Source organism: Pongo pygmaeus, chromosome 13 (genome assembly GCF_028885625.2).
Source record: "Pongo pygmaeus isolate AG05252 chromosome 13, NHGRI_mPonPyg2-v2.0_pri, whole genome shotgun sequence".
NCBI classification, from domain to species: Eukaryota; Metazoa; Chordata; class Mammalia; order Primates; family Hominidae; genus Pongo; species Pongo pygmaeus.
This window is the reverse complement of record NC_072386.2, coordinates 51,977,863-52,002,932: the sequence shown is the minus strand read 5'-3', so window position 1 is coordinate 52,002,932 and position 25,070 is coordinate 51,977,863. Positions and strand designations below refer to the sequence as shown.

The 25,070-nt window shown below is 36.5% G+C and overlaps 1 protein-coding gene across 8 annotated transcripts in view; it reads left to right on the top strand.

The window, feature by feature from the left end:
• RIC1 (RIC1 homolog, RAB6A GEF complex partner 1) overlaps positions 1-25,070 on the top strand; it is a 181,886-nt gene that overhangs the window by 104,266 nt on the left and 52,550 nt on the right. For 7 of the 8 annotated variants that reach the window (XR_008504533.2, XR_010123300.1, XR_010123301.1 and 4 more), the window contains exons 8-17: positions 3,152-3,240; positions 7,560-7,704; positions 8,378-8,426; positions 10,616-10,768; positions 11,987-12,190; positions 17,868-17,906; positions 18,204-18,314; positions 19,501-19,590; positions 20,862-21,022; positions 21,982-22,120. Coding sequence is in view for 4 of the 8 variants with exons in the window: in XM_054500832.2 (XP_054356807.1) it covers positions 3,152-3,240; positions 7,560-7,704; positions 8,378-8,426; positions 10,616-10,768; positions 11,987-12,190; positions 17,868-17,906; positions 18,204-18,314; positions 19,501-19,590; positions 20,862-21,022; positions 21,982-22,120 (1,180 nt within the window). In the remaining 4 variants the exon portion in view is untranslated. The remainder of the gene's footprint in view (positions 1-3,151; positions 3,241-7,559; positions 7,705-8,377; positions 8,427-10,615; positions 10,769-11,986; positions 12,191-17,867; positions 17,907-18,203; positions 18,315-19,500; positions 19,591-20,861; positions 21,023-21,981; positions 22,121-25,070) is intronic. The other variant, XM_054500834.2, reaches the window with a different exon arrangement.

The window sequence follows — 25,070 nt, the reverse complement described above, 5'->3', positions numbered from 1 at the left end:
CATGGAAAAGCATTTAGAGAAAATACACAGAGACAGAAGCAGTGGCAAGTGTGCAGTTCCATTTACTGCATTTGGGGCTAGCACAAGGCTGGGTGTTAGAATCCAGGAAGAAGTACTCCTCCCTAGGCTATGGGCTTATAAGCTACATGATTGGGAAGTACTAGCCCTCCCCAGGATAATGTAGGTAGACTCTTGACTTATAACTTTTCAGTCACCTGAGTTTTCATCAGCTAGGAGACTACAAGCTCTCTTCTAGCATGCCCATGGGTTAGGGTTAAAGTTTTGTGATTCTAGCTGTGTGACATAACAAACCAGTGTCTGCTAGTCCAGATCTGCCAACACTTATCAAGACTAATTGCCTTGAACACTAGGTGATAGCTGGTGTCCTTAGAGTCATGTAAGAAGCCAGCTTCCTTTTAGGATGCCAGTTTGCAGCAGATCAGTATTTTAACAACGTTCCTGTTAACCTAAATATTTAAAGGTATTACTAGATTCTGGTTACACATTTTGTCATGGGTGATGATATATACTTCCTATGGTATCATTTAGTAATAATGTCAAGTTGTTTCAGTATTAGTGACGCTAAATTTGATCACTTATGGTGACAATAGCCATATCTCTCTTATAGAGATTTGCTTTGGAGTTAGTAAGTCCTGTCTTTTTAATGAAAATATATTTTTCTGTTACATTGGGCTGGTGAGAAATGGAAGGAAAAGTAGTTTAAAGAATACAGGCACTATAGAATACCTAAAAGATTGTCAGACTTTTATAAGTAGTAACTTAGAACCTACTTCTTATATTTAAAACATGGACTCCTCACTAACATTTTAGAGCTCAGCAACCCAGGGTTAGCAGTTGACAGTTGTCAGATGCAAAGCAAAAACAAACACCTGCTACCCACTTAGTGCTGTCTCTCAGCAAAAGATGATCTATTTGGGCAGATAGTCTGGAAAGAAATCTTTTTCAGATATTTGGCTTCTGGGTATGATTGAATGACAGATCAGATTTTCCCTCCCACCTGATACAGCCAAGGAAACGGACAAAAATACGAAAGAGCTGTTTTGAATTCAAAACACGAACATAAGGTAACAAGGGACAGTGATTTCTGAAGATGAGAAACAAAATTATCTCTCTGTAACTGCCCTTAGTTTTTATTATTTTGAGTGTTTGTAGGCTGCAGCACAGGATTGGGGAGATACATCCTGAGCTGAGATAAGCACATGGAAATCAGAGAATCTGGGAAAACCAAGGCAGCTAGAGTTCATAATATAGACACCAAAGAGGTGGCAGAAAGAGAGAACTTCAGAGAGCTGTAGAGGGTCTCTCTTGAATATTAAAATGAGACATGGAAGATATTAGAAAAAGACTGAAATTAAACTTCTAGAGGTGAAAACTATGATGTCTGAGATGAAAAACATATTGTATGGAACTAACAACAGATTAGACATTGCAGAAGAGAAGATTAATGGACTTGAAAAACAAATTATCCAAAATGGAACACAGAAAGAAAAAAAAGAAAACAAAAACAGAGTATCAGTAAGCTGTGGGACAACTTTAAGGAGCCTACTATTGCAGGTCTTTTAGTTAGTCCCAGTTCTAATACTTGAAAAGAGGTAGGACCTGGATGGGAATGGATCAAAGCTGCTGTGAAGAAACCGTCTGATTCTCCTACCACCAAAAAAAAAACAATCTGGCAGTCATAAACCAGTGTCATCCTATTATGTGCAAAAGCATTCTTAGATTAAAAAGTACCTTTAAGAACAACATTTGTTTCTTTTTCTCACTGCAAGTGTTGCATAAGTAATGTAAAGCAGGAGCCTCATTTTCAAATGCTGAATGTGGATTAAATTTTTGAATTGAGAATATACCATGAGCAGAAATGAGACTTTTCTGTTATCATTGTAGTTCAATTTTGAAATGTAGCTTAGAAGTATTACAGAGATTTTACTTTTGGCTTTAGGCCCTTCATAAATTTGACCCTTGTAAAGATGTTTTAAATTAAGTAATTATATATACCATATACACAAAAAAGCATATATATTTTAAAAATACAATGTTTATAAATTACCATCCAACGTAAGAAATAATACATCACCAGTGCTGATGAAGCCTCCTGTTTACCCCTCTTCTTTGATACTCCCCTTTCTCCATCAGAGTATCACTAATATGAAATTTGTATACATTAACTCTTTGTTGTATTTTTACCACAAATATATTTACTATTAATACTGTATATCTACTATATATATCAAATATGTATGTTTATATTTGCTATGCTTTTACACACACACGTGTGTGTATACATATATTTTATATCTTAAACGTATATACTGTTGACCGTTGAACAGCCCAGGGGTTAGAGGTACCAACCCCCCAACACAGTTGAAAAATTTACGTGTAACTTTTGAGTCGCCCAAGACTTTTAACTACTAATAGCATACTATTGACTGGAAACCTTACTGACAATATAGTCAATTAACACATACTTTTTATGTTAATATATATTAATATTATATATTGTATTCTTACAATAAAGTAAGCTAGAGAAAAATTAAGAAAATTATAAGGAAGAAATTAAGTACTTACTATTGATTAAGTGGAAGTGGATCATCTTAAAGGTCTTCATTGTCACTGTGTTCATGTTGAGTAGGCTTGAGGAAGAGGAAAAGGAGGTATGTCAGGAGTGGCAGAGGCAGAAGAAAATACACGTATAAGTGGGCCCATGCAGTTCAGATCCATGTTGTTCAAGGGTTAACTGTATTCGCTATCCATGTGGCTAAAGTTCATTCATTTTCAGTGCTGTATGGTATAATATTGCTACACCATATGTACTATAGCCAAATAAAAGTTCATTTTTTTCCTCATGTTGCTAGATAGGTCATTTCCTTTTTTAAAAATTATCACAATAGTACAATGGACATTGTACATATCTCTAGTAAACATTAGACAATAATTTCTGGGATCTATCTGGAAGTGAAATTGCTAGATTAGAATATGCCTTTTTTCAAATTTATCAGATGACTGCAACTTATTGACAAAGTGGTTTTGTTCTAGTTTACACTCCCACCAGCAAAACAGAAGAGTTCTATAATGCTTTTTCTATTTGTATTTGTCTTTTTTCACTAAAAGTTTTTTGTTGTTGTTTTCACAGTGGTTCTGTGCAGGTCTATACAATAGATAACAGCACTGGAGCCATGCTGTTATCTCATAAATTAGAGCTAACAGCAAAACAGTATCCTGGTGAGTCTTTTTTTTTTTTTTAAACATTTTTAATGTACTGGTATTGCCATGTGTAGCAGATGCTGATTTTAAGTTAAACAGTACATGTCATGCAATAGGTCAAATATTGGGGCTCTGGGTATGTAAACTGGCTCAAGTCTGGAAATTGATTGAGGGGCCGTGATTCTGTTTTAATAATTCAAATTAGTATTTTGTCCATTCGACCTTGAAGTTTTCTGCTTGTATAAATTAAGTGGGAATGCAGTAGGCTTCCTATGAATTTCATTTCCAGGAACACCATAATTAAGTAGCCAATGCCCGAGTTCTACACAAGTCAGACTATTCTGATTGCCGCTTTGCTTCTGCTGTCCATTACAGTAGCTATGCCCACCTTGCCTTTGATAGTTGATTGCTGCCACTTGGCCCCTGCTGCCTCTGGATCCAGTTATTCCCATTTTGTATTTAAATTTTGTAGTTGAGTGACTGAGGTTCCCACTGTTAGATCTGACATACAGAGAAGTGCAATTATAGGGTTCTTCAAAGATGTAGCTGCTGCCCTTACAAATCTGTTTTGCAAGGCATCAGTCAAGGGTATATCTTCTGGACCCTCCCAGCTGGGATGAGTAGGTCTAAAGTGACTAATCCACTCCACCTTCTGAATCTCCCTAAGCCTTTGGATCCTTTCCTCTACATTAAACCAAGGGAGATCAGGCATTTCCAGCTCACTCACAGTGGGCCATCTTTTAATCCATATTTCAGCTAACCACGCAAATAAACTATTAGAACCTTTTTTAACTCCCTGAGCTACAGCTTTAAATGCAGAGTCCCTACTTAGTGGACCCAAATCAATAAATTCAGCCTGATCCAACTCTGTGTTCCTTCCATCATTATCCCACACCCTTAATATCCATTCCCGTGCCTGTTCTCCAGATTTCTGTTTATGTAAATTAGAAAACTCAAGCAGTTCCCATAGTGCACCTCCTCATGGGTCATACTCTCAACCTCACCTCTAGAGGCCTGCCAGGACTTTATTTATAGGTCTAGAAGCAAACAGAGTTGTTGGGGGTGGCTCCTGAGGAGAATCAACGTTATCTTGCCTGGCAACTGCCTCAGGGGAGGGCATCACTGTTGCCTCAGGCAGCACAGGGTTTATCTCCTCAGACAAAGGTGGAAGGGCTAATGGCAGCATGGGTCCAGGAGGGGATGTTGCCACTATTGGGGATGGGGAAAGCTGTTTCTTCTGGCAAAAAAAAGGTTCACCAGAGTTTACAAACTCATTGAATCTAGCTTCATCAGGGTCCTCCCACACATCCCCTTTCCAAGTTGCAGGGTCCCATTCTTTTCCAATCAATGCCTTCACTTTAACAGTAGACACCTGGTGAGGCTGTGCATGCACCTTTTGTTGTAGATCAGCCACTCAAATGATAAGAGTTTGTCTCTATGTTTCCACAATTTTAGCTCTTTCTGTATAGGAGATAAGACCCTCACTCAGGGCAATCTTAGCAGATTTGAGGCTCAGTATCTGCTTCTGGGAGATAGAATCCTTGAGTTCATCATTTTCTTTTATCACCTTGTTCACTGAACTTAGGAGTAACCAACTAGCTTCATTATGTTCCTTGATTCTCCACATATGGTCAAAGGTGTTATGTATAGAGTCACTAAACTCCTTGCATCTCATAAGCAATGAATCAGGAGTGCCAAATTCATTTATTTTGCATAACTCTATATAAACAGTTCATGTCAAGGACTATCAGTGCATACTATTAGAAATAGAGTCCTTAGCATTTTGGGGTCTAATGATATTAGGCAGCCAACTCTAGAAACCCCAAAACCAATGAAGGAACTCTATCCTTAATATTCTGTTCCTCTAGAATCACTCCTGGTACCAATATCTGTATTAGTAAGGTTCTCTAGGGGACAGAACTAATAGAATAGATACATACATATTTATAAAGGGGAGTTTATTAAGTATTAATAAATGATCACATGATCACAAGGTCCCACAATAGGCCATCTGCAGGCTGAGGAGGAAGGAGAGCCAGTCCGAGTTCCAAAACTGAAGAACTTGGAGTCTGATGTTTGAGGGCAGGAAGCATCCAGCACACGAGATGTAGGCTGGCGGGCTAGGCCCGTCTCTATTTTCACATTTTTCTGCCTGCTTATATTCTAGTCTCACTGGCAGCTGATTAGATTGTGCCCACCCAGATTAAGGGTGGGTCTGCCTTTCCCAGCCCACTGACTCAAATGTTAATCTCCTTTGGCAGCACCCTCACAGACACACCCAGGATTAATACTTTGTATCCTTCAATTCAGTCAAGTTGACACTCAGTGTTAACCATCACAATTAGGATATTTAACTATTCATGTTGACTTAGTGTTACCCACATTTATACCAGTATTTTTGCCCACCATATCTTTTACCAACTCATACCTTCTTCTTGAGACCATTTTCTGGTCTCTTGCCTGGCAAGAGACCATACATCCCTTGGAATTACTTTTAATGAAGTTTTTTGAAGGTAAACTCTACTTTGGGGGAGTCTGAAATGTACTTATTTTGCCCGTGTGATTTAATTATAGTTTAACTTGGTATGCTGATTTGGATTGGCAGTTATTTTCTTTTTATACATTGAAGAATTTGTTCCAGTGTCATTGGATTTCCATTGCAGCTATTGGGAGGTCATCTGTCAAGTTGTCTTCTCTTTTCAAGAGATTGGTCTTTATAGCTACCTTTCAGATCTTGTCTTTGTTTTTGGCTTTCTGCAGTTTCACTGTGATGTGGAAGGTGAAGAATTTTGTTTGTTTTTCAAATCCTGCTTGAGACTCAGGCTTGCTGGATGAAGATTTACATCTTTGAACTATTGCTGGAAAATTCTCAACCAATCTTTCTAAATATTCCTCTCCCCTAATCTATTTTCTGGAACTCAGATATACGTTATACTTTTTTCCATGTTTCTTAACCTAACTTTAAATTTTTTTTAATTTTGTTTCTCTAGACTGCATTCTAGAAATTTTTTCTCCATCTGGGTTTGCTGATCCTCTCCAGTTATGCCTAATATGTTGTTTGATCTGTCCATCAAGTTCTTAATTTCAGTTATTGTATTTTTTATTATTTAAAGGCTTCTTTAGCTCTTTTTCCAATCTGTATGCATCCTGCTCCTTGTTTGAGTCTTCTCCTTTATTTCATTGGCTATAAAAAGCAGTTATTTTATATTCTGTGTCTGTTAATCCCAAAATCTGAAGCCTTTCTGAGTCTGTTTCTGCCATGTCTTGATTCTTTGGGTTCTTGCTCATTTGTGTATGTATTTTAGGGTTTTTGACTGAGAGCCGATTGTTTTTCTTGAAGCGTATTTTTTTGTGTGTGTAGCGCTTTGAGAACTGGATAACATTTGAGTTTTTCCAGAGAGGATTTAAATGTCTTTGCTTCCGCTGGTCACTTGGGAGCACTACATCAGTCTGTAACCCTTTGCATTGTTTTCTCTGTTTGAACCACATTAAATTGCACAAATTACAAATCAGAGTGAGGGTTTGTGGCTTCAGATTATCAAGGGAGTGTTATTTTCCATTCACTTCCACTGATGAAACATGAAAGTGTTCCTTGCTAATTCTTTTCCTACATGGCAGAGGCTTTTTTCTCATTCTCTCTTATACCATGGATATAGTCTATTGTAGTCCCAGCTTTACATGGGTATCTTTTGTTAGATTACCTGTCTTGGGCAAGCTCTGAGCTTTATCTCCTGTTCCTAACATGCTGTGAATCATCAGAGGTAGAAGTCAAGGTCTCCAGGGTTTGGCAGAAAAACTCAGGGAACAAGCACTTTGTCTCAGTATTTTTGATTGTTTTGAGGATTTAAGTATTCTATTCAACATCTTTGTTTTTTTCAGTGTGGAAGTCATTCAGGGTGTCATTTGCTGTACTTCCAGAAATAGAAATTTGCTCCTTACTTTTTTTAATCATTCTTACTGTGTAGCTTTTTTTAAGGCCTGCATATGTTTTTTTCTAAAGACAGCTTTTACTGTAACCTTATCCTTGTTTTACAGAAACTGATTTATACAAAGCCAAAGACTTTTAAGATTACACAGCTATAAGTTAATCAAGCTAATAGTGACTAGAAACAGCTTTCACTTCTTACAAATCACCTGTGCACTGAGTTTGTTCTGCTTAGATCAGGACAAAACTAATGGCCTTACTAATTTTAAGTAGTCCTAAATGAGCAGGATTTATTTTTTGAAGCAGTCATACCTTTCTACTCATTTAGATTTGAAAATATAGATTGTATTAAAAAAAAAAGTATTTCTGAAGCAACTATTTATTTTTAACTCTTCTCACTATTTCCTAACAGACATTTGGAATAAAACAGGAGCTGTTAAATTGATGAGATGGTCTCCTGACAATAGTGTTGTAATAGTGACCTGGGAATATGGAGGCCTTTCTTTATGGAGTGTGTTTGGGGCACAGCTGATTTGTACACTTGGAGGAGATTTTGCGTAAGTCAAAAAAGACAATTTTTAGATAAAATAACTCCATTATTTCTCACAATGCATGCATACAAAAACCTTGTCAGAACTTCCCTTTTTGCCTTGACTCTTACCTTAAAACAATTTGCAAAGTTCATAATCTGTTCAAATATACTGATTCTCTGAACATTCATTTTTTTAAAAATGTACATCTCATTCCATAAAAATGTATTTATTTATTGAACCCCTGTTGTATATATGACAGCATGTTAGACACAGAGCAGAATCAGGCATGGTTCTGCTTTTAGGTAGTTTATAATCTAATGAGGGTGGTAAGGCATGTACATAAATAGTAGAAAGTTACATTATCTCATTGGGTTAATGTAGGTTAGCCCAGTGATTGATAGGAGTAGGTTGGTATCTCTGCCCACTTCATATACTACCCTGAACCTCAGTTCTGATGAAATGAGCACACCTTTAAAAGCTGCATAACTCTGGCAAGAAGTCACTTGGACCTCGGAAAATGTGGCTGAGAGATATATACACCTAGGTGTATTAACCCACAGTTTTGTATTTCATGCATTATTATGTATTTCTATTTTGAAGGAGCAAAATCCGTTTGATTTTTTAAAAAACACTAAATTTTATGTGTATTATATGTAATTGGAAGGCTGTATTATATTTAGTTTCTGTTCTGTTTCAGTTATAGGTCTGATGGCACCAAAAAAGATCCCCTTAAGATCAACTCTATGGTAAGTACTTTCTATAAAAAACTGGCATGGTATTAAAAAAACTTGGATTTTTCTTCCCTTTTTTCACTCATTTTTATTTATTTAATTTTTTGAGACAGGGTCTTGTGCTGTCACCCAGGTTGGAGAGCAGTGGCAGATCATAGCTCACTGCAGCCTCTCTAAGTGATCCTCCTGCCTCAAGCTTCCAAGTAGCTGAGACTCTAGGCACGCCACTATCCACACCCAGTTAATTTTTTTTGATTTTTAGTAGGGACGTGGTCTTGCCATGTTGCCCAGGCTGGCCCCCTTTTTTCACTCATGTTGATCTGATAAAATCACAAAACTATTTTAGTCTCAGCAGACTCTTCATTATACAGTTCTTGCTTGATGAAAGTCTTTTTTTTTTTTTAATTGGAAGGCTGCCTGGTTTTCAATATTTGCGTTTTGTTTAGATGTGGCCAGCAAACCCCTGTCATCTTTATGATGATAATGACTGTTCAGATGAGGCCTTTTTTGTATGTGTCTTCTCATGGCCTGCTTGCTTTTAACATGAGGTGAAATGCTCATTGGGCATTTTTCCTGGAGGACATGCACTTGTGCATTACTTGAGGATATCTGTATCTATATATCTATATATATGTATACAGTGCCTTGAGCATATTTTTAAAACTTTACATAGATGTATGTCAAAGAGAATTATAGTCACTGTTGTAAACAATACAGGTTGAGTATCCCTTAACCAAAGTGCTTGGAACCAGAACTGTTTCAGATTTTGGAACTTTTTGGATTTTGGAATATTTGCAAATACATTATTGGGGATGGGACTCAAGTCTAAACACAGAATTCACTTATGTTTTATATATACCTTATGCACACAGACTGAAGCTAATGTAATGAATTTGTAATAATTTTGTACATAAAACAAAATTTTGACTGCAGCTCATCACATGAAGTCAGGTGTGGAATTTTTTACTGTGGTGTCATATCAGCCCTCAAAAAGTTTCAGCTATTGGAGCAGTTCAGATTTTTGGATTAGGGAGGCTCAACCTGTATTTTTATTTTTTACCTATTTTCAAGGGTTTCTGTAGAAAACAGAGATATAACCCCTGTCTTTACATAAAAAGTTTTTCTTGCTATAGCCCCTCTGCGTACCATCCTTTTTAAATTAGTGACTATGAGGCTTGTCGCTTCCCTTCTCTCTTGCTCCACAGAGGAAGACATTCTTCTGATCTTGAGTTTCTTGTAGAATTAAAACCACCATGGTTGCCTAAAATAGTGGTTCCCAACCTTTCACCACCAAGGACCCCTTCTGATGTCTTTGCCCACCTCCATAGTTTAAAATAAGTTTTCAGCCACACATTTCTATAAATACCAATCAGTGCTTCTGAATGGCATGCAAGAACCAGTGTTGTCCATCTCACTAAGTTGATATTTTAACCACAAACTAAGAATCTAAGCATTTTAGTTAAAACCTAGGCAGCTTTATCATAGGAAAACATAAAAGTTCTATTAAACTTTTGAAATTTTGCAACAATTCATGGGCTACCCCTGCCCCTTTACCATTTTCTTGGCTTGAAGATTGAGAATCACTAATCTTTAAAAATACTATCATGGAGTCTAGTTACAGAATATTAAAACTGAATGGTTCTGGAGGAATTTATTTGAACCTTCTCATTTTACAGAGGAAAAAACTTATATCCTGAGAAACCAGACAGCTTGGCCAAGGTAATATATACAAAAAGCCAAGCTATAATGAAAACTCTAGTCTCACAGCTTCCAATCCAATGTTTTTTGCTCCATACAAAACTGCATCTGTTGTAGGGGCTTCTTTGCCAGGCTTCTACTGGGTAACCTGGGGTGTCTTCTTTAAGGAATTTCTTTGTATTTGAGAGGCAGCTAAATTAAAGCAATAGAGAAGTTACAGAGCACAGTAGGTATTTTTAGGATAAGACCCTGCAATTGGCATTAAGAATGGTAGGTAATGTTTTCACTTTTGTAGATAGAGAGCAGTGATGGTGGTTTCCTCTGGAGTTAGTTAAGAGGTAACTGAAGGTGTGATTCTTGTCTGTGTTATCACGGTTTCTCCAACCTTCACAAATCATTAATAATGCTGTCATTGGCTATTTCAGAATTTGAATAATTGAAGCTAGAAAGGGATACAAAAGCCTTTTATTGCTCTGACTTTTTTTCTCCCTCCTTTTCTCTCTAAGAGCTGGGGTGCAGAAGGCTATCACCTGTGGGTAATCAGCAGATTTGGTTCTCAAAACACTGAAATTGAGTCTGACCTCGGGAGTGTAGTTAAACAGCCCAGCATCCTGTTATTTCAGTTTATTAAGAGTGTACTCACTGTAAACCCTTGTATGGTAAGTATATTTAAAGCTCTGATTTTTTAGTGTCTTTTATGTTAGAAGTTCAGACCCTTCTTTATGACATATGTATGGTGTATACTTCTAAAATTGGCATATTATCTTCTTTTCTGTGATTCTTGTGTTTCTTTTTAATTTATATTAAATTTATACCAAAATTTTATTTCTCAATGGGTTGTGTTTCTTTGGTCTTATTTTTTTAAAAGGGTCATAAGCAATTTGACGGAAAGCAATGTTTATATATTTATTTAAATAATTTGAGTAATTTAGTCTTTATCTGAATAGCATTTCCCAAAGTGTGTTCCTCCAGGCACTACTTATGAGAGATATTAGTAGCAGTTCCACAGGATTTTTTAAAAGTTTTGTTTCCATATAAGTGTCAAATAAAGGTAAAACAAAATTGTAGAGATTGATTGTAGGGCTCCAGAGGCTTAAATATGCTGATGTGCATCATGAAAATCCAGGAGGTGGTATATAAAAAACAGTGTTCCCCATGCTTATTTAACTGTGAATTTTTAAGAAACAGCTTGAAGAAAGTATGTCTGAGGACTTGCTTTTAGAAACACCGCCCCAAACACTGCTTCTTGTATTTCTATCTGAAATAGTGTATACTAATATTATTATATATTGCTAATATACAGTAATGGTATATGTTACATGTTAGAAATGTGTATCTTAATACCTACCATCAATGGCTTTTTAATGGATATTCGGTACAACAAATTTCTAATTAAAATTTACAAACATCCAGAAAAAATGTGAAATTAGCCTGAATCTCAGATCCATTATTCCACTTGAAGATTAAGGATCCCCAGAAAAGAAGACAGCATTTCTCCCTCCCCTTCCCTATCCCAAATAATAATTTAAAAGCACCCTTGAGTTTTATGTCAAGCCAGCATTTGGACTAAAATGGAAAGGTGACAAGGGTAGGGTGCTACTTTGTCTCATTTCAGTAGTTAATGAGTCTACTCACCTTTGAGAACACTGGCTTTCTAGCTGAAATCTCATAGTCACTAAGAGCACTATTCTTTCTAATTATAACAGTGCATGAGATTATTGTGTAGTCTTTGTCCTCTGTGAAGAAAATCAACATCGAGATATATGTACATTTCCTATAATAAAACTAAATCGATGTGTTATTTTCTCCTGCGTAATATTGAGTTGTTTTTATTTGTTTTCCTCCTTTGCCCTTTTATTCCTCTTTCCCTCATTTAGAGTAACCAAGAGCAGGTGTTGCTTCAGGGTGAGGATCGCTTGTACTTGAACTGTGGAGAGGCTTCACAAACCCAGAATCCCAGGAGTTCTTCAACACGCTCTGAACATAAGCCCAGTCGAGAAAAGAGCCCATTTGCAGATGGAGGTTTAGAGTCTCAGGGATTAAGCACTTTACTTGGACATCGGCATTGGCATGTTGTACAGGTAAATCTTTAGTTACTGATTACTAGAGACTTATTCTTTGATAGGATATCACCTGTAACAGATTATTAAATATTTCATCTGTTAACTTCAGGCAACTGAGAATCCTTTTAACCATTTTGTCATGTCCCTCTTCTGCTTTTCTGTGTTCTTGTCCTCTAGTCTTCTCCCTCCTTTCTTTCCACTTGGCGTAGAGTGTATCCCCACCTGCTTCAAGTCCATTAATAATGTCAAGAACTAGAAGTTTATGTTTTGCCCTCTCATTGAGAACTATTTATTTTACTTTCAGCCTCTTTTTTTATATAAATTTAGCTCTACAGATTTGCACAGGCAAAACAAAGTGTAATAATCTCATGGAAAGTGGCAACATCAGCTAGTACTCTGTACAGCTGACCTTACAGTCCTAATGGGGCCATGTTGAGGTTAATCATGTGACTTTGGACCCAAATTGCAGACTTGTGATCAGTAGAGAGCTTTATTGTTAATACTTTCATTAGCTAATTGTATTCCAAATTATTTATTCATTCTGATATCACTTTTAAATTAACAGTGTCTCACAGTAATTCTGATAAACTGACATTTAACATGGAAATTAATTCTGAATTTTGATACCAAGTAAAATTATTTTGGGGAGACCAGTAAGTTGAAGTTTCTTAAACTTGCATACATAATTTCAGTCTTCTGACTGTTTTCTTTCCCTTTTTGATAGCAAAATATTTTAGGTAAATCAAAGCCCACTCTTAGTTTCTTTTAGTCAGTTTCTATTTCCATAATTCTTTGCCTTACTTTGACTCTCTATATGTTTACCCTACTAGCCTACTTCAGCTCCCATGTTATTTTCAGTTGACTTTGAGTGAAGATAATGAGAGACCAAAAAATGGTCATGTGAAAGGTTGAAGGATTATCTCCTACATTGACATGTGGTATACACTAAAAGAAAATGTACTTAACTTACATTAATAAATTCATAGAATCAAACAATGTACATACCATTTTATAATTAGTAACAATTTTTAAATAAAACTGCACTAGCTACTTCCTTGACTAAAATTTTCCACTGCTCCCTTCTCTCCTATAGCCATTTCTCTGCTATTTTCATTTCCCCATACTTTGAACTATTCATTCTACACTGACCTAGCATCAATGCCAGTTCTGCCTAGCCAGGTCTGTGTTACCAGAGAGCCAAGTAGAGCAGAGGATCAAAGAAGGTAGGTCTGGAACTAAAAAATCGATCAGGCAATAACAAAAATTCAATTTCCTTCCAGCTCAAACACTCAGTGATTCTGTGATTCTTAAGCATCTATGAAGTACCCCGTATAAGAGAAACATTTTAACACTGATTTTAGGACTTTGGGTACTAGCAAGATTCCACTGTTATTCTGTTCTTTAGATAGCTAAAGATATTTAGACAGATGAACTTTTAAAACTTGAGTTTACCTAGTTTATCAATTTCCTTAAAAATAACATAAATAATGCCACATTAATTGTTTTGTACAGCCAGAACAATTATAATGGGCTCATAGAATTTTTCAAGCTGGAAGGACCTTAGAGATCATAAAGTCCAACTGGATTTGATACATGAGGAAACTGAGGATCAGAGAAGTTATATGACTTGTCCAGTTCACCCAGCAGAGTAGTGGCAGACTTATCTTTATCATGACTCTACGTTAAAGTAAAAATCTAATGTATTTTAAAACTGAGGTACTGAGTATTAAATCACATAATACACTACTGACCTTGAGCTAAAACTTAGAATTTGCCTATTTGGCAGTTTGTACTTGGAGTTGCCCTATATTTTGCTGGCACTCCAGCTGCGTGATTCAGTGCAGTTATGGTGGTGGTGTATAGGGCAGTATACAGTGTCTATATAATGCTAAACTTTTACGTTCTAGGCTTTTTAGCCATGTATGATGACTCCCTGAAGAAACATAGTTGCCTGGTTTAATTTGCCCTACAATAGTATCCTTTTTTCTAAGATAAGTGACCACATCCTCTGTCAAAGTTGATTTTGTTTGCGTGATTTATTCTTTGTATGCTTCTTGTATAGCTTAGATGAACTCCAACTAATTCTGCTGCTTGTTCTGTTTCTCATTTAGAGTACTAGTTTTTTGTTTGTTTGTTTAAACCTGCTACCTTATACTCCTTAGCTTCCAGATTGGAAGATTCTATGTTACTTATAATTTTTCTTTAACTAACACAAAACAAATACATACTTGTCAGAAGCAGGATTGGTAGCTGGCAGTAAAGGCGGTGCTTTTTTTTTTTTTTTTTTTTTGAGATTGAGTTTTGTTCTTTGTTGCCCAGGCTGGAGTGCAGTGGCGTGATCTCAGCTCACTGCAACCTCCACCTCCAGGGTTCAAGCGATTCTGCTGTCTCAGCCTCCCAAGTAGCTGGGATTACAGGCACCTGCCACCATGCCCGGCTAATTTTTGTATTTTTAGTAGAGACAGGGTTTCACCATGTTGGCCAGGCTGGTCTCAAACTCCTGTCCTCGTGATCCACCTGCCTCAGCCTCCCAAAGTACTGGGATTACAGGCGTGAGCCACCGCACCCAGCCAAAGTAAGCACCAGCCAAGGTGCTTTTTAAAAAGTTTTTTCTTACCTATTAGTTTTAAAACTTTTGAAGTCATTTGTTGACATATGGGGCACAAACTATTGAAATTTTACAAAACACAAACCTAGTTTTAGGCCATGTTCCTTCTAAGACTGCCATTTATTTTAATGCTCAGTATTTTGTATGATATAAACATTTACTTCTGAAAGGTACATAAATCTATTATCCAGTGTTCTGAGGGTGTTGGTTTGATGGTTAGCTTGGCTATTTAGAAAGAATAAGCTTCACAAAATGTGGGAAATAAGCACCTACAGGGTATCAGGCACTATGTTAAGGATTTCAACAGAGTATTTAAAGGCTCTTTCATTCATAAATTATTTGCTGTCTTCCTACAGTATGTATCAAGTGTACCAGGTATTTGGCACAGAACAAATCGGCTAGGAGGATGGCTCCCACAGTCTCACTAGTTAGAGACAAAACTAATCTAGGCAGGAGACAGAGTTTGAGCAGAGTTACTTTAAAATTTAAAAATCATAATAACAAATGAGGGCAGATTCAGTTTCTTTAAGAGAAACTGAAACATTCTAAGATAAGGGTAGAGTTCCTGTACCTTAGCACTCAGTTTTCCAGTGATGTGGCATGACTTTAGTGCCCTGAGTGTGCTTTCATGACCGGTTTTTTTTCTCACTGATCAGCTGCCTCTTCCTTACTTCTGCCATTCCCTTTTATCAAGCATTAGAGGTAGAGCTCAGAGTTCAGATGACACATAGATCAATAAAGTTGACCTACTGGAGAAAATACATAATATCTTTAGACACAAAACTGCATGAAAAATAAAGCTTCATTCTAAACTTAATACCTTAAGTTTTTAAAATAAATCATTTGTAGCATTTCATAGATTTTTATAGAATAAAGAATAAATTGTTTTATAGATGTTGATCATAGTGTGATCATTTGATAAGATTTAACTTTGGTTCCCATTATTAGAAACTCTTTGTGTTAGAATCCACTTTTGCAGTAAGATCCCAGCTCCTCCATTACCCACCCACATGTTTCATAAGTACTCATGAAACACCAAGGTTTGAGGGAGGTGAGGATTCCTTTTAATGCAATGGGTGATTGGCACAGTTATACTCAGGTACATCCTCCTGCTGTGAGTGACTGCTGAAAAAAGTTGAAAATGCTTTCAACTTTTATTTCACCACCCAATCATTACCTTAAGTGTACCATTATTCTGAACTAATTTTACCCATCATAGTGATTTTTTTGGGGGTCTGGGGGGCAGGGAGACAGAGTCTCGCTCTGTTGCCCAGGCTGGAGTGCAATGGCGCAATCTCGGCTCACTGCAATCTCCGCCTCCAGGGTTCAAGTGATTCTCCTGCCTCAGCTTCCCGAGTAGCTGGGATTGCAGGCACCTGCCATCACGCCCGGCTAATTTTTGTATTTTTAGTAGAGACGGGTTTCACCATGCTGGCCGGGCTGGTCTCGAACTCCTGACCTCAGGCAATCTGCCTGCCTCAGCCTTCCAAAGTGCTGGGATTATAGGCGTGAGCCATGGCGCCTGGCCCATAGTGAATTTTATTAATTTATTAAGCTATTGATTTAGTTGGATTTTAAGTTGACTTAAGTCAACTTAATAAGTAAAGTATAACAAATAATTAGTAAGTAAAGCACTTGATAATAAGTATAACGAATAGTTTTATCAAATTTTATCAAGGTTAATACAGATGTTTAGAGCATATTGCTTTTACTTAATTTTTATTCTGTCTTCACATTACATAAACAATCTTACTGGGTTTGATTGCTATTGACTTAGCTTTTTAATTTGGCATTTAGTTTTTAAATATGTGACAACTTTTCTTAGAGTAAAATGAAAAATAAATTTGAACAAATCGAAGCTTTTCTTATTCCAAGAACAGAAGACTCTTTTTTTGTTCGGTTCTGTTAATTCTCACCCCACTCCAGCATGTGCTCATGAAAACTAATCAGCAGGCTAGAGAGATCAGTCTCATTAAAACAAAAATTTACTTTATCTACATTGATATCCCATGTCAATTATTTAAATTGAAAGGTGTTGTTAGGGCGATACAAAGACACCATGTTCAAAGATGTAAGACAGACAACGTGGAAAAATCAACCCCTTTTCTTGCAGATAGAGTTAATATTTGTAATATATTAAAAGTTCTTGTAGATAAGTAAGTCAAATACCCCAATAGAAAAATAATAGCTTACATACACTCTTTCATGTACATATATATATGTTTGTTTAGAGATAGAATAAAAGCTAACCAGTGGTTGTACCTAAGTAACAGAGAATTTCATTTTGTCAATTTTTATATTGTATAATTTTATAAGTTTTTTTTTTTTTTTTTTTTTGAGACAGAGTTTCGCTCTTGTTGCCCAGGCTGGAGTGCAGTGGCGCGATCCTGGCTCACTGCAACCTCTGCCTCCCGGGTTCAAGCGATTGTCCTGCCTCAGTCTCCCATGTAGTTGGGACTACAGGCATGCACCACCATGCACAGTTTCGTATTTTTAGTAGAGACGTGATTTCGCCATATTGGTCAGGCTGGTCACAAACTCCTGACCTCAGGTGATCCACCTGCCTCGGCCTCCCAAAGTGCTGGGATTACAGGTGTGAGCAACCGCACCTGGCCTGAGCATTGCTGTTTTAATTAGAAAAGTGTAAAAGTAATAAAAATATTTCCATTAAAAACCAGAACTTTTTCCGAGGCTGTAATTGTATTAGATTAGGTTGTTTTGGAATGGTTTATATCAGCAAACCCAAACTGTTCATCTGCACATTTCATAGCTGCCCTCACGGGTGCCTTCTCTGAAAATCTCTTGTCAGTCTGTATTTATTGAATTCAATATTTAAAACAAACAGAAACATCATAAGGGGCAAGGGGCAGGGAGAGGAAAGCCTGGTGCCTAGAAACATGAAATAACAAACATAAGATGTAAAACATTGATTCATATACAAATGGTAAATTCCAAGTGCTCTACTACTAACTAGGGGGGCACCTTAAACATTGTTCGGGAAGATGAATCTCATATTGTGATAACTTAATGCTTTAAGTTTAAATATATTTCATAAGTTTTACCAAACTGATGTGTTATTTTCTATAGATTTCCAGCACCTATCTAGAGAGCAATTGGCCTATACGGGTGAGTTGTTATTTTGTTGGTGTTAACTTTTGTTGACTAGCATTTGCTGCAAGAGGCATTCTGGAAAGAGCCCTTCAGTGGGTGTATTGAGAAAAATAAAACTCTTGATCTATTGTAACATTGCTAGTATATTAACATCTATAATTTTGTCAGATATAACTGAATATTTGGACTTTAAAATATTTAATTAGCAAACATTTATTAATAGTCTATTTGCCTGACACAATACTAAGCTCTTTATGCCTAATAAAGTATATAGGTTTGCAAGGAAAAGTTCTTATTTTTTTTTTTAAACAGTTTTCAGCTATTGATAAGCTTGGACAGAATATTGCTGTGGTTGGCAAGTTTGGTTTTGCACATTACTCTTTACTCACCAAAAAATGGAAACTTTTTGGAAACATTACCCAGGTTAGTCTTTTTTGAGATTAAAAACCTATTTTTCAAAGTATAAGAGAACTACAATATGAAATAGCTATAAAGTTTATCACTAAGTAATTTTGGTTACTTATTAAAAATAAGGAAAATCAGATATAAAAAAGTGATATTGAATAATATGTAAGATTTGATTCTGATAAAATACTTGATATTTGATAAAGGATCTTGTGTTGAAATAGTTGGTTTATTTTTAATTCTTTTTAAGATCGGTAACTATAATTCCTTAGCCTGAGGATTTATTCTTACATTCCAGCTTGAGTTTATCTAATGTGATCAGAATAGATTTCCACAGAATTTGAGATCATTCCCTGCCTATTCTGTGTGTGATGTATATGGGATAGTGAGCGTGCGTGTGTGTATGTGTATGTGTGTGTACATATACGCATGCAGTTGGAAGAGAAGGAAATCAGTACTTACTAGGTGCCTATTGTGTGTTAGGCATTTTAAGGCACTTTCATATATGTTATCTTACTCATCTGCACAGCAACCCAGTGAAGGCACTACTGTTACTCATCTTTTGATGTAAACACACACACAAACTAGGATTCAGTTACTCATCTGATAAGTGATTAAGCCAGAATTTACACTAAGCCCTAATGGGTGTTAGAATGATGATGCTGTGTAGCACCCAGTTATTTTTAATGCTATATTTGCCTTCTTAAAGAAATATTTATTTTTATAAATAGGATATGGATCATTATTAATAAAGGCTCCAGAGTTATCACTGGAGAGAGGGAGAGTAAGAGCAGAAATAATTTGATCTTTGGCTGGGCGCAGTGGCTCAAGCCTGTAATCCCAGCACTTTGGGAGGCTGAAGCAGGCGGATCACTGGAGGCTGGGAGTCCAAGACCAGCCTGGCCAACATGGCAAAACCCTGTCCCTACAAAATATACAAAATTAGCTAGGTGTGTTGGTGCATGCTTGTAATCCCAGCTACTTGGGAGGCGGCTGAGACATGAGAATTACTTGAACCCAGGAGGCGGAGGTTGCAGGGAGCTGAGATCGAGTCACTGCACTCCAGCATGGGTGACAGAGTGAGACTGTCTCAAAAAATAATAATAATTTGAGCTTTGTCTGGGTAAGAATTTTTATAAATATATTACTTTGTTATAATTTCTGGTAGCATAAGGTAAATTTTTTAAAAATTTTTTATTTTAAGGAGCAAAATATGATCGTGACAGGTGGCTTAGCCTGGTGGAATGATTTTATGGTCCTTGCGTGTTACAACATAAATGACCGTCAAGAAGAGGTAAGTTTTTTCTCTCAGAAATAACAGACTTTTATATTTTAAAGCTATTAAGCATGATTTAATTTTATATAGAAAACAGTCTAGTGAAAACTGAAGAAAACATTTTATTTTTTAATCAAGAATGTAGCTTCTTTTAGGTAGTGGGATTTTCTTTTCAGGTTATTACTTTAAAAAATTCTTAAGTGACAATTGAGACTTCTAAGATAACCTTTTCTAAGAATTTTAGCTGTCAGACATTCTCTATGGAGTTTGAAAATGAGTTAAAAGCAAAAAATTTCATGATATAAGAATGGCTGTCCTCAGAGATAGATTTATTTAGTTACTGATTTACAGTAACCCCTCCTTAACTATGGGGGATACATTCCAAGACCATCAGTGGATGCCTGAAACTGTTAATAGTACTGAACCCTATATAGCACTATCTTTTTTCCTATACATACATACCTATGATAAAGTTTAATTTGTAAGAGATTAATAATGACTAATAATAAAACAATTATGACAGTATATCGTAATAAAAGTTATATGAATGTGGTCTCTCAGAATATCTTAGTATACTCTACTCACCTATTTTCAGACCATGGTTGACTGTAGATAACTGAAACTGTGGAGAGCAAAGCCATGGATAAGAGAGACTACTGTATCTGGTTTTTTGTTTTGAGAAACAGCTGGTCTCATTATGTATCAGGTCTAAATCTGCAGGTCTAGGCCAGGTGCGGTGGCTCATGCGTATAATCCAAGCACTTTGGGAGGCTGAGGCAGGTGGATCACCTGAGGTCAGGAGTTCAAGACCAGCCTGGCCAACATGGTGAAACCCCATCTCTATTAAAAATGCAAAAATTAGCCAGGTGTGGTGGCACACCCCTGTAATCCCAGCTACTTGGGAAGCTGAGGTGGCAGAATTGCTTGAACCCGGAAGGTGGAGGGTGCAGTGAGCCGAGATCATGCCCACTGCACTCCAGCCTGGGCAACAGAGTGAGACCCTGTCTTTAAATAAATAAATAAATAAATAAATAAAGCAGGTCTAACAGGAATATTTTATAATAGTACATTCAGTTTTGATCACTTCGTTTTTTGCTTACTCATAGAATGAGCCTAGTCTGCAAAAATATGTAAACATAATCCATTTATTGTTAAAGCTTAGATAGTTCTTTTAACTCCTGTTACTAAAAAAAAAAAAGTCAGAAGATAAAAATAGCATGTTTAAAGTATTTGGTCATCCCTAGTAGTTATCTTGTTTTTATAATTTTCTTTATTTTTGTTTTCTTCAGCTTAGAGTATATTTGCGAACATCAAATCTGGACAATGCCTTTGCTCATGTCACCAAAGCACAAGCAGAAACATTACTGCTTAGTGTCTTCCAGGACATGGTAATAGTATTTAGAGCAGACTGTTCAATATGCCTTTACAGTATTGAAAGAAAATCTGATGGGTAAGTATCTGGCATATGAGAAGTCACTTTTTGCTCCTATTTACCACGTTTCTCTTTTGTAGTTTTTGTTTTCTCAAAACAGTTATTCCACTTTTATATTCAATCTTGTTTTTGTTAGAGGTAAAATAAAAAGCAAGGAGTTTTAATTAGTGATATTGATATAATAGCTAAGAAAAAAGAAATATCCTACACTAACTTCTTTAGCTTATCTTCCTGGAGTCATTTGAAAAAAATCTAGTTTGGGATGAGGTAAACCCTTAGATACTAAATTTTTTTCACAACCGTAAAAATAAATGGTTACTGACTCTCCTGGTGCTCTCAATACTTGGTGGGAATTTGAAGGAGTTCTGCAACTTTAAGACTGTAGGAAGCATGTCCTTAGCAAACTGACTTATATTTCCACTGAGCTAGATGGCTGTAGTCTGGGGCAGTAAAAAATCAGCAGTGTTGTTGCTGCTGCACGTTGCCTTATATTTGTATTGGCATCTGGTCTACTTGCAACATATTTAGACCACACCTCTTGAGTTCTATTTACTCTACTGAGTAAATAGAATTTACTTCAGTAAATACAATGTATTTACTGAAACAGCACAGTGATTGAGGAGTAATGCAAGATAAAAATTAAGACATCTCACTAGCCTCAATGATTGAACCATCATTCTTTCTCAACCCACTAGTTTTTTCCCCTTAAATATTTGTATTCTTATAGCTTCTTCCCTAGTTTTCGTCTTCCCTCCTATTTGTTACTCCCTTTCTTTCTCTCTCATCCCCATATATGTTCTGTGGTTCCCCTCAACCTTGCCAACTTCCTGATCGAAGATATATGGAGAGAAAGATGATAGTTAGTAAGACATCTGAGTCTTCCATAAGCATGAAATCTAATACTATTACTAGTGGAAAAGAAAGAAAATCTTATTAGCATTGTTGTTGAGGTATGTGGGTTTCTTTTGGTTTTACAGTCCAAATACTACTGCTGGTATTCAAGTTCTTCAGGAGGTTTCCATGTCACGCTACATTCCTCACCCTTTCCTGGTGGTATCTGTCACTCTGACATCAGTGAGTACAGAGAATGGAATCACCTTGAAAATGCCACAGCAGGTACCATTCCATTATCAAAGGTCTTTGGAGTTTACATCTCTGTTTTTAGTATTTGAGTCCATATTAGGAAGTATTTGTTCAGCAAATAAATACTAAGTGTCTAAAATGTACCTTATATGAGAATGCTGGGTTGCAGTGGCAAATTAAAAAGACATGGTTTCTGCTCAGGCATTAAATAAATAATTACATACATAATGAATTGTTCCTGTTATGTGTACCAAAAAGTAGTATACATTACTGTGAGAGCGTATAACAAAAACCTATTATAGTCTGAACAATCAGAGATTTCTGTATCATTTAAATTAAAACCAGGAGAATAAGTGGAGATTATCTAAGTTAAGAGGGGATGGATTTTCAGGTGGAAGGAACAGTAGTGCAAAGGCCCATATAGACAAGGCAGAACATGACACACTCAGGGAATTGGAAGAATGTTAGAGTGACTGGGACATGGAAAGTGAAAGAGGATATGAGTCTTGTAGATAATATTGATAATTTTAGACTTTAAGTCTAGTGTTTTAAGGTAGGTATTATTAGATCTAAGGTTTATAATGTTTACTGTAAGGAGGAAAATGAACTGGAGTAAGACAAAACTACTGTAGGGAGAGCAACTGGGAGGTCATTGTAATGATCTAGGTCAGTGGTGTTCACAGTCTGAACTTGGGCAGTGAAAAAGGATATGGAAAGAAGTAGAATGAGTATAGAATAGCAAGGGCTTTTTAATTAGTTAATTATGAGGAAAGAGAAAGTATAATCCCATAGTTTCTCGGTAAAGTAACAGGGTAAGAAGTAGGGCAACCAGGACCCACGTTGCATAACTTTCTATTTCAGTGGTTTCTAAACTTCATGTCAACTGGGAACTGACTGTCAGAGGAAAATTCTATGTAGATTTATTTGTCATCCCTGTCTGGGCAGTCTGTCTTTTACTTCCTATCGAGGCACTTCGATCAAACCTCAACACTCCATAAAATAATTAGAAAACAGACTAGACTAGACTATCCAGTTATAGGGAATTTAATATTACTTATATGAATCTAAAATCGATTTTGTTACCTTCTATCCCAGTTCTCTATTCTTTGTAAGAAGACATTGTAAAATTGTAAAAGCTAGTCCCTCTTCCACATGATGACCCCTAAAATATCTGCAGACAGTTGTCATTCCTTGGCTTCTCCTTCTTTCCTCAAACCTCTCTGCCGTCTTATCTGCATGCTAAATACTTCCATATCTCCAACTATTTCATGTGATGTTTGTTCTAGACCCCTTAAGCATCTTAAGCATCTTGGTCTCCCTTCTTTTTTTTTTTCCTTTTTTCTTTTTTTTTGAGATGGAGTCTCACTCTGTCGCCAGGCTAGAGTGCAGTGGTGCAATCTCTGCTCACTACAACCTCTGCCTCCCAGGCTCAAGCGATTCTCCCGCCTCAGCCTCCCAAGTAGCTGGGACTACAGGTGCACGCCACCACACCCAGCTAATTGTTGTATATTTGGTAGAGACAGGGTTTCACCATGTTGGCCAGGATGGTCTCAATCTCTTGACCTCATGATCTGCCCACCTCGGCCTCCCAAAGTGCTGGGATTAAGGGCATGAGCCACCGTGCTCGGCCTTGGTCTCCCTTCTATAGGTAAAATTGGTTTTCTCCTTTAAAATATAGCTCCCATTTCCTCTGCAAACCATATTTAATGGTAACCAGTTAGTCCTAATTGATAAGGGAATATACTGTTTTACAGAAGTTTAGATAAAAGGTGTGAAAAAAAGTGACAATTTAAAAATCATTTTTGCAGTCCTGAGGAACTAATCAATCTTATCACTAAAAATGGGAAAACCAGATATGGTATGCTTCTTAAGGTGATATAACATGAAGTTCACAAGAATTATTGCCAAAAATCTTGAACCCAAATCAAATCAAGTATAGAGAGTCATCTTCCCCACCACAAGGAAGCAGAATACAAGACATTCTGTTGGACAGCTACAAGTCACTAACGTGGGGGAAGAAGGAGTGAATCTTCTAGATTAAATAAGACTTTGAAGCCATAAAAACCAAATGCAGTGGGTAAAAGTCATTTGTGAGGCAAATGTGGTAATCACTACCCTGCAGAACCAAGTCAGTAAGCTCATTTGTATCTTCATTCAAACCAGCTATGAAAAGACACTGTTGAAACAATTAGGGATATTTAAATACTAATGGAAAGAGAAAGTAGGGAATAATTGTAAATTTTATTGGATGTGATGCTAGCATTGTAGCTATGTAAGCAGATGCCCATATATTTTAGGAACGCATATTAAATATGTAGAAGTAAAATGGGTAGCATATCTTAATTGAAAATACTCTGACAAAACTGAAAAAAAAATAAGGGATGGATGGAGCACATAAGGAATATCTTGATAATTGTGAATCTGGATAATGGCAGTGTGAAATTTCATTATACTATTCTCCATACTTTTAATTATGTTTAAAGTTTTCATATTTAAAAAAGGACTCTTATATATCCCAGATAGAGTAGGCAACCAGTGGCATCAGTAGTCCTGGATACCATATTTTGAGAGGGCCTTTTACAAAGAGAAGGTGCTTAATTTGGCTAGAGCAGATTAAGAAGTTAAAATTGACTGATTACCATAGAGGGAAGACAAAGAATGCTAGAGCAAAGTAAGTTTTCATTTAATACTAAAGTTTTCAAAAAAAATAGTAGTAACAGTGAAAACTCTTCAACAGCAAGATAGTCTCTCCATGAGAGTGAGCTCCTTGTTACTGAAACTCTCTTAGAGAATCATCTGCCAGGGGTTTCTTTAGGGTAAGAGATTGAGTTTGGGGTTCCTTCAAATTTAGGATTTTGGGCATACAGGTAGCCCTTGCTTTTTCTGAAAGCTTTATTAAAGTTGCCTGAGAGTGCTGTTGCAGTCATCTTTAACATTATCAGAAAGTGTTGAATACTAAGATCGGATACTGATAATACCCACT